At 45.7% G+C, this 16,400-nt stretch overlaps 4 protein-coding genes and 1 pseudogene across 4 annotated transcripts; 2 read left to right on the plus strand and 3 right to left on the minus strand.

Moving 5' to 3' along the window:
- Window positions 1–4,771: 4,771 nt before the first annotated feature.
- Window positions 4,772–5,253, minus strand: LOC109295844 (histone H3). The gene has a single exon (XM_019514942.1). It carries the CDS (start codon window positions 5,236–5,238, stop codon window positions 4,828–4,830), a length of 411 nt encoding a protein of 136 aa, XP_019370487.1. The 5' UTR covers window positions 5,239–5,253; the 3' UTR covers window positions 4,772–4,827.
- Window positions 5,254–6,189: 936 nt separating this feature from the next.
- LOC109295846 (histone H2B 7-like) lies at window positions 6,190–6,703 on the minus strand. The gene has a single exon (XM_019514944.1). The coding sequence runs from the start codon at window positions 6,672–6,674 to the stop codon at window positions 6,294–6,296; it is 381 nt and encodes a 126-aa protein (XP_019370489.1). The 5' UTR covers window positions 6,675–6,703; the 3' UTR covers window positions 6,190–6,293.
- A 264-nt stretch (window positions 6,704–6,967) lies between these two features.
- LOC109295845 (histone H2A-IV) lies at window positions 6,968–7,512 on the plus strand. The gene has a single exon (XM_019514943.1). It carries the CDS (start codon window positions 7,003–7,005, stop codon window positions 7,390–7,392), a length of 390 nt encoding a protein of 129 aa, XP_019370488.1. The 5' UTR covers window positions 6,968–7,002; the 3' UTR covers window positions 7,393–7,512.
- Window positions 7,513–8,076: 564 nt separating this feature from the next.
- Window positions 8,077–9,204, minus strand: LOC109295843 (annotated as a pseudogene).
- Window positions 9,205–15,760: 6,556 nt separating this feature from the next.
- LOC109295848 (histone H4) lies at window positions 15,761–16,139 on the plus strand. Its single transcript, XM_019514946.1, has one exon. The coding sequence runs from the start codon at window positions 15,765–15,767 to the stop codon at window positions 16,074–16,076; it is 312 nt and encodes a 103-aa protein (XP_019370491.1). The 5' UTR covers window positions 15,761–15,764; the 3' UTR covers window positions 16,077–16,139.
- Window positions 16,140–16,400: the final 261 nt, after the last annotated feature.

Consider the following 16,400-nt stretch of genomic DNA (forward strand, 5'->3'; position numbering starts at 1 on the left):
CTGTCAGGGTGGCCAGGATCTGCAACCAACTTCCAAGCAAAGTGGTGCTGGCTCCTACCCTGGGGGTCTTTAAGAGGAGGCTAGATGATCACCTTGCTGGGATCATTTGACCCCAGTACTCTTTCCTGCCGTGGCAGGGGTTTGGACTTGATGATCTGCTCAGGTCTCTTCTGACCCTACCAACTATGAAACTACTCTTGTCATGGCTTTTGAGGACACACCCAAATAACATTTGGGCCAAGTAAGACATGCAATTACACTCTGAAATGTAAAACAGTGGTGGAATATGTTTAGAAGACTGGAGGCAAATATGGTCTTGCTGCAAAAGCTGGTTGGATGACAGTGTCATTCTGTATATATGGTTGTAGCCTCCTGTTTCTTGTACAGCAGTGCTTCTCAAAGTGGTGGTCCGTAGACTGGTGCCGGTGCGCGAGCCACCGGTCGCCGGTCCACAGCAAGTTGCCAGGAAAGAAAGAAATATAAATGTTATGCTTCTGAAAATATATGTCATAGCGCCACAGTTCATACATTCCAACACTCCAGGTGACGTCACGTCGTGCAAGGTGAGGAAAGAGAAAGAATTAGCCGGTCATGCATTTGTGTAGCGCTGTTACATGCAGTTGCTGCCACTGGCTGAACCGGGCACCGGTCCGTGGCCCACTGGGAAAAAAATTGCCGGTCCACCACATCAGATAGTTTGAGAAGCACTGTTGTACAGCATCTGTGAAGCTAGAGGAAGGTATTTTTATATGGAGCAGACCATGGATGACAACAACAGACTTCTGTACCAGTTTGTACAGGAGGAAAGTCATCTGGATCCTGGGTTCAAGGCAATCTAGAGAAGTTATGGCTGCTGTATATAATCACATTTGTGCTACAAATGGCAATGAGCAACCTCACCTGCTTACATATTTGTCATTTCTTAGGCAGCTAGAAAACTTAGAATAATAGAAAATGATGGTTGGAGGGGACCTCAGGAGGTAATCTAGTCTAACCCCCTGCTCAAAGCAGGATCGTTCCCAACTAGATCGTCCCAGCCAAAGCTTTGTTGAGCCGGGTCTTAAAAACCTCCATGGATGGAGATTCTGCCACCTCTCTGGGTAGCCTGTCCCAGTGCTTTACTACCATCCTAGTGAGAAAATTCTTCCTAATATCTAACCTAAATCCCTTGTTCTATCATCTGCCCCCACTGAGAACAGTCTAGCTCCATCTTCTTTCGAACCCCCCTTCAGATAGTTGAAGGTTGCTATTAAATCCCCTCTATCTCCTCTTCCCTTGACTAAATAAGCCCAGTTCCCTCAGTCTTTCCTCATAAATCATGTGCCCCAGTCCCCTCACCATTTTCATTGCCCTCCAGTAGACCCTTTCTAATTTCCCCACATCCTTTCTGTAGTGGGAGCCCCAAAACTGGGCACAGTACTCCAGCTGTGGCCTCACCAGTGCTCAATAGAGGGGAATAATCACTTCCCTTAATCTGCTGGCAACACTCCTGGTGATGCAGCCCAGTATGATTTTAGCCTTATTCACAACAAGGGCACACTGCTGGCTCATATTCAGTTTGTTGCCCACTGTAACCCTGAGGTCCTTTTCTGCAGAGCTGCTGCCCAGCCAGTCAGCCCCCACCCTGTACCCGTGCATGGGATTATTCCATCCTAAATGCAGCTTGTAACATGCTCTTTTCCTTGTTAAGAGGCCCCTTGTATTTTTAACTTATGTAGTTGCAGTTTGCTGAAGATCATGAGGTATCTTGATCCCAATTAATGCTGTGGATCTTGATAACATAATGAGTTTCTTGCCAAATCTTAATCTTAATTTTAAACTTCTGTTTACTAGTTTGTGTAGAGTACCTTGGGTTTGGTTATATAACAATACAATCTTTGCCTGGCTGAATCTTCCCTTTTTGTTAAAATTTGGCAGGCACCAGGAGATCAGCACCATGAGTAAAAACTTTAGAAGAGTGCCACCACACCTGCCAACCATACACATTTTAAATGATGATGATGAACTATATAGAACAATATTCAAACAAAATTGCAAAGGGGAATTGAAAGATACAGTTTTTGAAAGGGGGGGGGCGCAGAGGGAGGAATGCCTCCCCTTCCAGCTTCTGAATCTCAGTGCCACAAAGATGTGTCTACCAATGGAGAGACAGCAGCAACAACAATGCTATACTAGATTACATGGAGTTGGATTGTTTTAGCCCTGATTGTCCAGGAAGTATACAAGTAAAGTTTTTATTTGTTCCTCCTCAGATATCTTTTATAGAGACAACTGTATAATAGTTAGGAAGTTTAACAAGCATTTGGGCACCCGCTGGCCTTCTCCCTAACATAATGGAAGGCAATGGGCACACAAAAGTTTGTCAAACCCCTTCCCCAAGAGTATCACTTAAAAGATACCAAAAAAAAACCACCCCTCGCTTCTCATACATTGGAATATGGCCGTTCTGAATCAAGCCAGGCCAATTCAATAGGAACAACTCTGATTATGGTACCAGTATTTTGGGTTTTGTGCAAAACATGCCAGCCTCAAAAAATGTTCCCCCACCATCCACCAATAAGCAGCACCATTTCCATTTTCAGCATCTCTCACCCTTAAATTGGGTTTCATAATTGTAGAACATGAGTGTGGGGTGATTTAGCCTTTCAAAACAATTTAATTATTATAGATAATTATGGGAGTATATCTGGAACTTGCTCAAAGACCAAGAAAAATCCACAATCTTCCAGAGTTGTGCGTGTTGCTTTTGAATACAAAAAACTAGAGCCTGCACACACAACCACCTCCTACATGTTACCTATATTTATATACTTATTTTATAAGTTAGTAAAGACACAGCAAAATCCACAATCTTCCAAAATTATTTCTGTGTTGCTTTTGAATGCTGGAGGCTGCCCATACAGCCACCTCCTAAAAGGTTACCCTTTATTTAGTTAGTAAATGTACATTAGATATCAAAACACTGCCATGCCTTTTCTCCCCTTTCAGCATCAATTTATGCTTTATTAGATCGATCTCACAGACACAGATAACGAACCTGGTTTTGTCCATGCTCATTTCTGCAACCATATATCCACAGTCATGTTGTGCCATCAAGACACATGCTGCAGCGATCAGAGGGAAACAATTTGATCACACAGACTAAGGGGCTGTTTGAAAAGGGTTCATTTTCCCTCCTCCTTCCTCTCCCTTCCCGCTCCGCCCACACACACTCTCTCACACCGCAGATCAACTCTCTCTGTCTCCTTTTTAGAAAATGGCGAGAGCTGCACGAGGAAGATGGAGAAAGAAGATGGTGCGTCGGGAGACTTGATTGGTCAGAATTTGGTGCAGGGACCTGAAACACAGAAGCAGAATTGAGACGGCAGCAACAAGCCCCTAAGCCCGTGCGTCAGCCACCAACATGGAGGAACCAGATTCCGAGTTACATGTATTGTCTCACGGCTTCTTAATGGGAGATTTCAATCTAAACCACGTACAATACAACCGAACCTGTCCCTCACATGACAAGAGCACCTGGGGCAGCACTTGATCTTTTTTAAACTTAATTTCACAGAAAAGAGTTATTTTATGGTAGAAGGCGACACAAGACGCTTTTAGCGTGCTCGCTGGCATGCATGCCTGACCGGGTTGCACAACCAACAAGTGCTGGAGGGCAGAGGGAGTCGGAGGACGCAAACAAAAATCCCGATTAGAAAGAGTTCTCCTGAGGTAACATTTGCTACAATCCCGACTATGGAAAAAACTGCATTTCCATTTTAATATAGGAATTACCTTCAGTGTCACCTTCTAAATAGGACGTATTTTCCTCCTTGAGGAAGCACGGTATACACATCAGGCTCATCAGGATGAGCAGTTTTATTGTTCATCTTGGGAAACCGATGCGAGTGGGGAAGAAGGGCTCGAATTTGCAGCTGCTTTTTTAATTATTGGTCCGGGGTGACTCCAGGAAAAACAGCGTCACCCTCCCCACCCCCAACGCTTGGTAGTTGTGGCTGTAGGCAAAAAAAACAGTGAAAGGGATGAAAAAAGTGAGCAGTGAAAACAGGGTTGGTCGCCCTGTACTAGACCCCAGGACTGATCTAGGAGGCGATGCGAAGTGGCCTCCGCTGCCGAGAGCGGAGCAGCCAAGGACACCGCTGCGGTCCTTGCTCTGAAGAAGCGGAAGCGCAAGTCTCACAGATTCGGGGATCAAACAGCATTTCCCAAACAGGTTATTTCGTGAGTCTCCCACACGTCCTCCTCCCCCCTCCCAAAGCTATCCGGGGCGTTACAATACGCTCACGATGCATCTAATTTAGAAACCTGGCGTTTCATTCATTATGTTTCCTAGCCTATAAAACCGTAAGGAACAGAAAACCTCACATCACCCATATTTTACATGGTAGGTCATATACTACACATACTGCTACTACTCAACCACAGGAAGAAATAGTTAAGACACCGATATTTAAATGTGAAGCACCCCAGCCTCTTACCTGCCGGAGGTGGGGGGAGGGAAGGGAAAAACTGCAGTACTGCATAGCAAGCACTGTATGCAGCCGAAACAAGGAAACCGAGTCTCCTTGGGATTACAAGAAAGCACCCATGAACTGTTAGTTTCAGTGAACGCTACAGACACCATTATGCTCTACGGGGTCTTAAAACTAAAAGCAAAAACATGAATCAAACCGACTACGGGTGTCCGCGGGCACACCCATACACGCACAACACATACACGCACACAGGCCATACAAAAGCTTGATACAGCTCTCTTCAGTGCGACTGTGGTGGCTCTTAAAAGAGCCTTTGGGTTTCAGAATGTCAGGTAGGGGTAGTCTTCGGCTTTTACGCCCTCTCGCCACGGATGCGGCGGGCCAGCTGGATGTCCTTGGGCATGATGGTGACTCGCTTGGCGTGGATGGCGCACAGGTTGGTGTCCTCGAAGAGCCCCACCAGGTAGGCCTCACTGGCCTCCTGCAGCGCCATGACGGCCGAGCTCTGGAAGCGCAGGTCCGTCTTGAAGTCCTGCGCGATCTCGCGCACCAGGCGCTGGAAGGGCAGCTTGCGGATCAGTAGTTCTGTCGACTTCTGGTAGCGCCGGATCTCGCGCAGCGCCACGGTGCCGGGCCGGTAGCGGTGCGGCTTTTTCACGCCACCCGTGGCGGGCGCGCTCTTGCGGGCCGCCTTGGTAGCCAGCTGCTTCCGAGGCGCTTTACCGCCGGTCGACTTGCGCGCTGTCTGCTTCGTACGGGCCATGCCAGATACACAATATCACTAACACAAAACAAAGAACAAGAATGAGGCGAGAGGCTCCTAGGAGCCAGTATTTATAGCCCAAGTCCCTTCCCTGATTGGCTGACGGGAAAACACAAACGCCATTGGTCAATCTTAAATATTTGAAAAGCCCGCGCTCCGCAGTTGTGGGGGAGAATAGGAAAACGGCTCTGCACGCCTTGCCTCAAGGCGCGCGTTTTGCAGTACGCGTGCGCGCCCAACAACACCTCCTCCCCAGGCACCCGGGAAACGCTTCTCCCTCCCCCTCCATTTTCCTTCCCCCTGATTTTTGCTTTAAATGCGTGAGCTTCTGAATATCCCCAACCCAAGTTATGAACTCTCACTGCAGCAAAACTCAGCCGAGACTCCCGCCACAGGAATTCATAGCACATAGGCGAGCTGCAGTACGAGAAGGAAGCGGTCTTCTTTCTAAGTTGTAAAAAATGTGGGGTGATTGAAGTAACAAGTGCTTTCTCTCCGCTGATCTCGCAAAATAAAGCAGCATACGCCTCATGCTGCCTGCATCCTTCCATTTAGAACAGGAGAAATGGGGGTGGAAATGCACATGTATGTTCACGTATATGTGCATGCCCGTGCTGTTTACGGATCTATACACGTACAGTAAGTAGGTGATAGTACTCCTCCCTACTGGACCTGTGTAATGATTGGGCCAGAACACAGGAAACGTATAAGAAGGTTGTGTAGTGATTCAGATTTCATTTGTTTACCATAGGGAGATGAAACCCTGGAAAATGGCGCTGCTAAGAGTCATCGATTTTGCTCTTTATGACTTATTCCCTTATGAAACTGCTTAAGCTTCGCCATGATGTAACTGATAATTATTTATGCAGCTGCTTCTTCTTTTCTCTTGCTATAAATTAAAATGCATTTTTTTCATTAAAGCCGAAACAAAATTTCTACTTACCACGTTGTGGGGAGGGGAGGGGAGGGGAAGGGATAGAATAGCGATAATAGCTCTTTAGATGAAAAGGTGGGCGGCTCTTAAAAGAGCCATTTCGAATATGTTTGGTAATGATTTACTTGGAGCTGGTGTACTTGGTGACAGCCTTAGTGCCCTCGGACACGGCGTGCTTGGCCAGCTCCCCGGGCAGCAGCAGGCGCACGGCAGTCTGGATCTCCCGGGACGTGATGGTCGAGCGCTTGTTGTAGTGCGCCAGACGGGAGGCCTCGCCAGCGATGCGCTCGAAAATGTCGTTGACGAAAGAGTTCATGATGCCCATGGCCTTAGATGAGATGCCGGTGTCCGGGTGCACCTGCTTCAGCACCTTGTACACGTAGATAGAGTAGCTCTCCTTCCTTGCTCTCTTCCGTTTCTTATCCCCCTTCTTTTGGGTCTTGGTGACCGCTTTCTTGGAGCCTTTCTTCGCAGCTGGAGCGGACTTGGCGGGTTCCGGCATCTTGACGATTGACTGGTTTCCGTTGAAATCAACAACAACCTGAACTCAATTAGAGCCGCCTCTATTTATAGGTGCATCATGCAAATAAAGGGAGTCTAGCTTTAACCTGCTATTGGACTTTCACTGCCATGACGTCATTCACTGTATGCCTCCATTGGACCAAAAAATCATTCTCCTTATTGGTTGTCTGTGCACCCACGGCTTTCGGCCAATCACAAGAGACTTTTTCAACCCAAGCCAGAAGATAAAAAGGCAGGATTCAACTCGCCAGCATGTGGAGTTTTTATTTTTTTCGCACTGTTTTTCTTCGTGCTGTTGTGTAGAGAGAATGTCGGGCCGTGGTAAGCAGGGAGGAAAGGCACGGGCTAAGGCCAAGTCTCGCTCCTCGCGGGCTGGACTGCAGTTCCCGGTGGGCCGGGTGCATCGGTTGCTCCGCAAAGGTAATTACGCAGAGCGGGTCGGAGCCGGGGCCCCGGTCTACCTGGCGGCCGTGCTGGAGTACCTGACGGCCGAGATCCTGGAGCTGGCGGGTAACGCGGCGCGGGACAACAAGAAGACGCGCATCATCCCCCGCCACCTGCAGCTGGCTATCCGCAACGATGAGGAGCTCAACAAGCTGCTGGGCAAAGTGACGATCGCGCAGGGCGGTGTCCTGCCCAACATCCAGGCCGTGCTGCTGCCCAAGAAGACTGAGAGCCATAAGGCCAAGGCCAAGTAAAACTTGATAACAAAACACCCCAAAGGCTCTTTTCAGAGCCACCCACAGTGTCCGAAAAGAGCTAGATAACTAGTTTTCTTACAGACCTGGCTGTAGAACAATAGTCGTATTGCAGTTTTAGACGTGTATTATCGGTGGGTCAGTCCTGAGCGATAACCATTAACCTAGCAGTTATGTCTTTCTAAAAACACAACCTTAGTTATTAGTCGCTTCAGTTTCCTATTAAATCTACTGTATCCATTTTTCTAATTTTAGTTTAAAGGTGGGGGAGGGAGAGGTAACAAGTTTCAGAACTTATTTGAAGGTCACTCGGCAAGTCCTGTTAAGCTCAAGGGGGGGGTGGGGGCAGGGAAAAGAAATAAAAGCAAGCGGAGCAGAAAGGGATCAGTGGCAAGGAACAGTCTAGCACTGACTATAAATAGGGGTTAGCTTGGCTTTAGGAAATGGGTCCCGAAAAATCCTAAAACTGCAGACTAATGGCGGGACGACTCCTTGGCAGAGACGGAATAAGTCCCAAGTGGGGGAGGGGAGGAGAGGAGAATGTTTCTGACCAATCCCCACAAAGCGCGGTCTTTTCAAACTCTTCGTCCGGTGAAGCCCCACCTCAGAGTAAAACCAAATAGAAAGCCGGATACTGTTTCTAAATAAATCAGCAAGAGTTTCTCTCGCCTTCAGACTGGCGGGGGAGGGGATAGGAAGATTGGCGGTCAAAAAAAGCAGGAGAGGGGAAATAAAATAAAATACTATGACATGGTGGGTGGGCGAGTGAGCTTTGTTAAAGAGGATTTCCACTCCTTTAGATCATTCAGATAGGTACTTTTAGCTCCCTGGTGCAATGGTAGCTACCTGTGGAATGCAATAAAGCAGGGTGGTGTGTGTATCCCTAATGTGCAAGGCAAGGAGCTGCAGATGGGAGTTTTTTGGAAGGGGCAACAGATCTATTTCAGGGTGAGCTCAGTTTGGAATTATAGTGCTGCTGCAACTATAGCTCAGCATGGTGTGAGAGGGGTGTCTCAGCTCTTTTCCAGATGGGGCGGGTGGCTCTTAAAAGAGCCCTTGGGTTTCTTCACAAAAGAACCTTGACGTTTCTTCCTCCAATGAATTTACTTCTTCTTTGTCTTCCCTTTCGCTGGTTTGGGCTTGCCAGCCTTAGGCTTCCCTGCCTTGGCTTTGGCTGGGCTCTTGCTTGTCTTCTTGAGCTTAGCAGCCTTGGCCTTCTTGGGGCTCTTGGCCATGCTCTTCTTGGCTGCGGTGGCCAGCCATGGCAGCTGCCAGCTTCTTGGCTTTCTTGGGGATCTTCTTCATAGCTGCCGCCTTGGGCTTCTTGGCCTCGCTGGCAGGCTTCATGACTGTGGGCTTCTTAGGTGCCTTCTCCTTGGCCTCGCCCAGCTTCTTACCTAGCTTGAAAGGAGCCAGAGGCACCAGTACCCTTGTACCAAGGCACCCTTGCTCACCAGGCTCTTGAGCCCCAGCTTAAAGCAGTTGTTGTTCTTCTCCACATCATAGCCCTCGGCTGCCAGCACCTTCTTTAGGGAGGCCAGCGAGAGCCCTTTGTGCTCTTTGGAGGTGAACTTGGCCTAAGTGATGATTAGCTTGGTCATGCTGGGACATGAGGGCTCACAGGCTTTGGAGCCCCCTGTAGCTGCCTTCTTCCCTTTCTTATCTAGAGCCTTAGACGCTGGGCAGGAACAGCAGCGGTGGAAGTTGCAGGGGCAGCAGGTGTTATTTCAGACATGATTAGAAAGGTTTTCAAACCAATAAAACAAAAAACAAAAACATTAAGGGGAAAAAAAGCAAGACAGATCCCTGCTATTTATAAGGAGGAGAAACTATGATATTGGTATGCTGAAGAACCCTCCCAGCTGCTAGGCAGAAAGAATTCATCTTCCTGCTTCACTTGTGCTTCTTTTGGGAAGACAAAGTGTTATTTATGTAAAATAGCTGTAACCAAACTGCTCTTTTCCTCATCCAGATGAAGGTGCAAGGAGATTTACACATGCTTCCCTACTTAAAAAAAAAAAAAAAAAAAAAGGAAACTTATGTTAAGAAAGAACAAACAAATGCCTTTTCCTTATGCTGGATAGACACCTCAGAAACAAAGTTTTGCATTGCTTTCAAATTACAAAGGCACCTTAGTAAATACCATCAGAGAAATAGTGCTGCACTGGTCTTGGCAATGCATTCTCCTGACTAGAGAAGGACACTAGCAACTTTCATATGTGTTCATTAAAAATCCACCTCAGGAAGACAGAAGTAGCACCAGACCTCAGAAACTGGACATGAAATCTGGAAAACAAGAGATCTAAAGCCAAATTAGTCATTTAAATATTTTCCTTGTTTTTCTATCAGGCATATTATTCGAGGACTACACCAGGGCTTTCATTTAAATAGCACTGAGGTATTGTCCCAAGGTGGTAAAAAGCTCCACTGCGGATACTTCTTGCAATCAACAGTGGTTTGATGTAGGACTAAGAGAAGCAAATGGCTCTTACGTTAATTGTATTCAAAATATTAACTTGTTTTTGAACTTTTATAAGGAATGCAAGTCTTTTGCTTGCATTCACAGACATTATAAGAGTCTTTAGTAATTTCAGAGGCAATTGGTGGATCTGACCAAGATGATATCAGAGAGTATGTCTGGTGGGTTTGAAACATCCCCACTTTTAATCAACCAGGACTATGGGTTCCCCTGCTTTTAGTTCTGAGGTCAGACAGGTTTCACCCACCACATCTCCTGCTTCAGGAATGCTCTGCAGAAAACCAGGAACCTGCTGATATGCAGACACAGGAATCCTTCAACTGAGGACTGCATCAAAATGGGACTGAGTGAGATGCAGGGACACTACAGAAAAATGGTTGAAGACACAGGAGGAAATGGCAGGGCACATATGGAAGAGAAGGGACTGGCACAGATTGTTCAGTGGCAGGACCAAGAGTGACAATGAAAGGACTGGGGAAACAAGCAGGGGATTGGGAGGGGTGGGGGGAGGAAATGTGATTGTGACAGGTAAAGGTTGTGGTGACAGGCACGCAGCAAGGTGTAACAGGAATGAGAAATGGTGCAACTGTAAAGGTGTGTTTTGGATTGTCAAGTGAACCATGTTGGTCACAACACAGATTTGGAGAGGGGGTGTGTGTGTGTAAGAGAGAGAGAGGTTTTAGATAAAGGGAATATAATAATAATACAATATAGCACCTACAATGAATGCCTATGTGCTTGCAGCCTGGTGTTCCAGATAGCCTGCACTCATGTGAAGACCTCGAAAGAATGTGCCTCAGGTTTTAAAACCATAGGCCACATCTCTAGCAACAGCAGGCTTTCTTTTGGCACTTCCAGTGTAGGTGACAGAGTCACAGATCACCACTGCCTGGAAGTCACCTGCGTGAGTCTCTCCACACACATGCCCCAGTCACTGTGGGTCTAGCCAGTGGAGGACTATCCGGTTCAGCAATTTCTGGGGCACTCAGAACTAGCTTTTCCTGTCCCTTTACCAGCTTTCCTTTGCTTGACATTTTAAACTAAAATACAGTTTCCTAGGAGAGAGAAAAAAACCTTACAACCTTGCTATTAGTAGCAGCTACAAGTTTAGTTTACAAGCAGGAAATTTCTATTTGCCTGCATATCTGTATTGAACCTCTCCGACTGAAAACACAGACAAGGCAGGTTGTTGGAATAAGTCTCTTCCTATTTTCATGTCACATTTTTCTTAATAAAAGATCAAATCCTATTGTAACTCCAGTAGAAACCCACTTTGACTGGCAATATTAAATTGGTCCCTATTTGTCTAGGAAAACACATTATACTTTATCTGAACCTCCAAGAGCCCAAGAAGCAATGAAGCTTGCAGACCATTCCTATGAAGAGCTGCTATCGATGCTCCTCCCGGGCTTTCCCTTGTTCCCCAGACAGGACCTTTTCACAAGCTCACCAGGCCCCGCGAGTACTCATTTTCGCGCCCTTTTTCTTGGAAACTGTATTTTTCTTGCACGGGGGTTATATTTAAACGGGCCAATCCAAGGTCGACAAGCAAGTTCCACTTAGGGTTACTCTTAGTCCTAAAGTGAAGCCTGGCTGACATTACTGCAGCAGCTTGATTCAGCAGCTTGGAGTCTGCAGCAAATTCTGACCAATCAGCTTCCCTGACACATAATTTGTATCCTCCATGATTTTCCCCAGCACCAGCTTCGTGCCCTAAAGCCTCGGCGGGGAGGATGAAGCTCCGACGTCTAGGTTTCATCAGAAATCAGCAGCACCCCCGTATTTGAGCAGAATATGTGTTTTTTTCTTTCGTGTTTATACTTTGAATGCCTGGAATGGTTCCCTATTGACATAATATATTGTGGCTGATGATTTATTTAAATGGCAGTTTGGACTGCTTAAAAAAAACTCACTAAAACCCACTAAAAACTCTCTCCATTAGAAAGTGAGAACATTTCCTCACCATTGGAAGGGGTGAAATGACATTTATTTAAATATACTATATTGCTATGTTACATATACTAAAATACAGAACAATCCAACACAAAACAATCACTCTGGAAAAAAAATAATTTTGTGCAAGGCCAATTCATGTTTCCTATGTTTTAGTGGGCAGATGAGTGGTTCTGTTTACCTCGGTCTTGTTTTAGTTCACCTCTGCCAGTATTCAAAAAAGAAACAACTGGAAAGTACAGGAGAACCAGTTTCTTGTACCAAGTCTTGGTTTTTGGTCTTTACTGTTTATTACTACTGCTGTTACTACTACTAATACCGAAAACTTATTGAGTTGGTGAACTGCACTGTTTTCAAGTTGCCCCGCCTCCCCCTTTCCTGCTTCCTCATCATTTTTCTCATTTTAACGAGTTCAGTGAGCATTAACACTTTAAAGAAACCTTACTTCATTATTCCATCATTTCCCTCACGCACAATTATGTTCATTCAACATAACACTTTTTTTTTTGGAGCGGGGGGGAGGTAAAAGGGGATCCTGCTTATTGCATGAGGTTAAATCAACACCAGAAACATCTTTTCAGGTCTCTTCTTCATTCAGTTCTTAAACTATCCAGACTTATGGCATGCAGACTTATCTCTAATTAGGTTTGCATGTCCGGTGCTGACATACTTCTGTCTAGACAAAACAACACTTCAATCCATAATCTATTAAATGCCTCCCCTTTGGTTTTACAAATATTATGTGGAATATAAATGCCAGATTTCTGATGCCCTCATTTCTGAGTCCCCATTAGTATGTGCTGGCAGAAATTCCACATTAAGCTCCAAATTATTTAAATTTCACAATCCTGAACCTGCTGAGTATCATATTGAACAGCTACTTGCCAGAGTTTGTGTAGTTAGGATAGGATGTCATGCCCCCCAAAAGAAAAGGGTATGAAAGGTCTCTCACAATCACAGTAATGAAAGACCCCTAATAATCATGCAGTTGTCTTTAAAGGGGTGTTAATTTGATTCTTGGCATGGACATTTTGGAGTTTGGTTGCCCCCCTAAGTAACCACCAGGAAAGAGTCATGATTATTTATACAGGCTTGCTTTGTTATTCATTGGTGTCATTTTCTTCTAATGAACTCAGTGACTGGGAGGGTATAGATTGGCCATACCTATTCAATTAATAGCTGCTGCAGAATTCAAAAAGCCCAGTTACACAAATGCCCCAGCCATCTGCAGGACATTCACTTCTTAACTAGATCCCCCTGCAAAACCTGGTATATTATCAAGTAATGTAATAGCATTCTGCTTGGACAAACCAACCTCAAATTGGGATCTGACTGATAATTCTGCAGAGTATGCAACTTTATAGAGCTTTAGAAAGCTCTATAATGAGCAAATTTCCATTCTGATGATCTGAAGTTGTAGTGAAGACAAGTTCTCCCCAAAGGCAGGAGAAATACATTCAGGAGTTCTCAATGTGTAGTATCCAAAATCTTAATGTGGTTTAAAAATCAATCTGCTACTTTTCAAGCAACATTGAAATTCATGAGGGGGAGAGGTACAGCTATTAGTACAAGTTTGGAATTCAGGACTTTCCTCTTAACACTCAAAATAATTTTTAATGTTCAAAATGTTTTAACATGTTGTGCAAAGCTAATGGGAAAAATGAAGCTCCAACCTTCATAAAATGTATATAATCTGAGTAATACTGAGCTCAGCTTTTGACTGGTACCAACAATCACTTTAGAAATATGTCATACTACAAATTGTTTAGCACCTCTCCTTGCAAAGAGTTCACATTTGTGCAAGCAATTATTTCTTCTGAAATACCTGCCAGAGTTTGGAGGAGGCAGAGGGGATATCTTGCTCATCTATTGAGATATATAAACCAGGTCACATATGTATCTCAAAATTATTTTCTCAGACTTCATTCATCAGCAGAGATGTGATGAAAATCCGATTGAGAACAATTGACCATTTACCATATCTACAAGCAACTTGTGCTCCCTTCCCCTAAATGCTAGGCCTGAATAATAGCATCAGGGACAACTCTAGAAGAAAGCCTGATACAAACTCCATGTGTAATGGTGTGTGGCTCTAGGGGACAACGAGGTAGGGAAGAAGCCTACAGAGTGGGATTAAGGGTCAGGGTTCTGGCTGAAACAGCCTTAGGATCAATTCTTTATTCTACAAGAGGGGACTGCAAACAGCAGGATACATAAACAGAGCCACAGCAAAAAAGAAAAACTGACTCCTTTATGAATCCCTGCCCCTTAGAGAAGCAACTTACAAACAGTTTTGTTTGTGGGTTTTTTTAATAAAAGCTAATCATTCGGGGCAAAAAGGGGTAACTGTGCAATGATTTCTTACTGGGGGAGGGTTTATCACTAAATTGCTTGGTTTTCAAATGCATAACTGCAGGAGCATATGCATTCCTGGAGGGGATTGAAATACTGCCAGTCAACCTTAACTTTGCACTAATTCAAGTTTGAACAATGATTTTAAAGGGTTCCTTGAATATCTTTTTGTGAGGTCTGAGAGCGGCGTTTGAATCTACATCAGAAAATAAACTGTATTACAAGTAAACTTTCTCAGCAAAAAAAAAAGTTCTGACAGTTCAACTTCTTTGAACTGAGTTCTTTTTTTTCTCCAGTAACTACTACAGAAATGACTTTACACAATACATTAAAAAATTTGGCATTAAAAGGGTGCATGAAACAGACATGAGTTCTGCAACAGACAGGTAACACTTTTTTTTTTAAAAGGGGTGAAGTTAAGGGATGGGGGGAAAGGCCTGTGAAATCAAGGTAGCGCATTGGCTAAAAATGAAAAGATTATGTTGATGAAATCAAATGTATAACAACATATCACAGAACTTTTTGGAAAATACAAGATGAATCCAAACACAGAGTACATGCCTGACCTTTGTATATAAGCATACAACTAAACTGGCCTTAATGTTTGATCTGGACAAGTATGAATGGCTAAGCAACATCTGCAAGGATGTCCAGTAATAAAATAATAAAACAACACACAATTAGCAACAACAAATAGTGCTCTATACTTCTATATCAACCAGAAAACAAAAAGTATACAGAGGAAAGATTTGAAGGGGAGGTAGGGGGGAAGGAATTCTGTATCTTATTTTTCTTCACTTTGAGACAAGTAATAATAAAAATGGCTCTTTTATAATGAATACCCTTTTCTATGTGGATCTTTACAGGTCACCCCCGCCCGACCCCCGTCCTTGAACAGAAAAGGACTACACATTTCAGATGAAATACCGATTGCCGGCAGCCCTCCTTTGTTTAAGGTTTGCAAGATGGCGGAGAAGACGGCGAGGAAAGGGGCGGGTGGTACGGGAGAAAAGAGAGAGGAGAGGGAGAGGAGGGATGTGTCTGCGAAGCCGGTTGGCCAGATATTGCTGCAGTTTCTTATTTGAAACAGAACAGGATGTCCCCGTCCCGTCCCCTGCGCCGAAGACTCGGCGGTGTCTGCCACAAGTGGGATCACAACGATGGGAAGGGAAAACACGAGTATGACACGCGCACAGTGCACGCGAAAAGGCTCCTGTTCTGTGCTAGGGGGCATCTTGGGGAGAGGTCCACCCTGCCGGGAAAAGAGCAGCGGCACTGAGCGCGGTGCCGGCGCTGGCTAGCGGGTGTAAAGCTCTCCCAAAGCGGAGATGAGTTCTTCTCACAGCGGCTGCGGCTGGGAGAAGGGATGATGCCCCCCCCCCGCGCCTCACCAAACTGCGGCGGCGCTGCGCCCGAGCCGCCTCAGGCTCACAGGGCAAGGCGGCAAGGGAGCGTGGGGGAAGGGAGAAGCGCCAGTCTCGCGCCTTTTTTCTTTCTTCAGTTCTCAATCAGGTCGGACCGCAGGCAATATATACCGCGCTGTCCGCTACACTCCTCACAAACAGATTGCAGCAAGTAGTTGACAGCGATGTCTGGTCGTGGTAAGGGCGGGAAAGGGCTAGGGAAAGGTGGCGCCAAGCGTCACAGGAAGGTGCTGCGGGACAACATCCAGGGCATCACCAAGCCGGCCATCCGCCGCCTGGCTCGGCGCGGCGGCGTGAAGCGCATTTCCGGCCTCATCTACGAGGAGACCCGCGGGGTGCTCAAGGTCTTTCTGGAGAACGTGATCCGCGACGCCGTCACCTACACGGAGCACGCCAAGCGCAAGACCGTCACCGCCATGGACGTGGTCTACGCGCTCAAGCGCCAGGGCCGTACTCTGTACGGCTTCGGCGGCTAAACAGGCGCGGAAAAAAAGCCCATCTAACAGCTACATCGATCACAACGGCTCTTTTCAGAGCCACCCACGTTTCCTCAGAAAGAGCTGTTAATACGATTTTTGTTTTAATAGTGTGGTCTTTATATTGAGTAATACACTCTCTTGTCTTTAATCTCGATTCATGTTTTAACGGGCTGCTTAAGTGAAAAGAGGCAAACGTGCACTTAGGGGTGGGAACATTCACCTGTTCATTTCCTACTCATGGGATAAGCTTTGGGGAGGGGAATAGGCAGAAAAGATTGAGGAGTTAGATTGTTCCCATTCTTATCTCTGTCCTACAGATAA

Source organism: Gavialis gangeticus, unplaced genomic scaffold (assembly GCF_001723915.1).
Source record: "Gavialis gangeticus isolate Ggan-Ray unplaced genomic scaffold, GavGan_comp1, whole genome shotgun sequence".
NCBI classification, from domain to species: Eukaryota; Metazoa; Chordata; order Crocodylia; family Gavialidae; genus Gavialis; species Gavialis gangeticus.

Excerpts from the sequence above, each read along its gene's own strand:
- LOC109295844 (XM_019514942.1), bottom strand. The coding sequence starts at position 5,238 with ATGGCCCGTACGAAGCAGACAGCGCGCAAGTCGACCGGCGGTAAAGCG.
- LOC109295846 (XM_019514944.1), bottom strand. The coding sequence starts at position 6,674 with ATGCCGGAACCCGCCAAGTCCGCTCCAGCTGCGAAGAAAGGCTCCAAG.
- LOC109295845 (XM_019514943.1), top strand. The coding sequence starts at position 7,003 with ATGTCGGGCCGTGGTAAGCAGGGAGGAAAGGCACGGGCTAAGGCCAAG.
- LOC109295848 (XM_019514946.1), top strand. The coding sequence starts at position 15,765 with ATGTCTGGTCGTGGTAAGGGCGGGAAAGGGCTAGGGAAAGGTGGCGCC.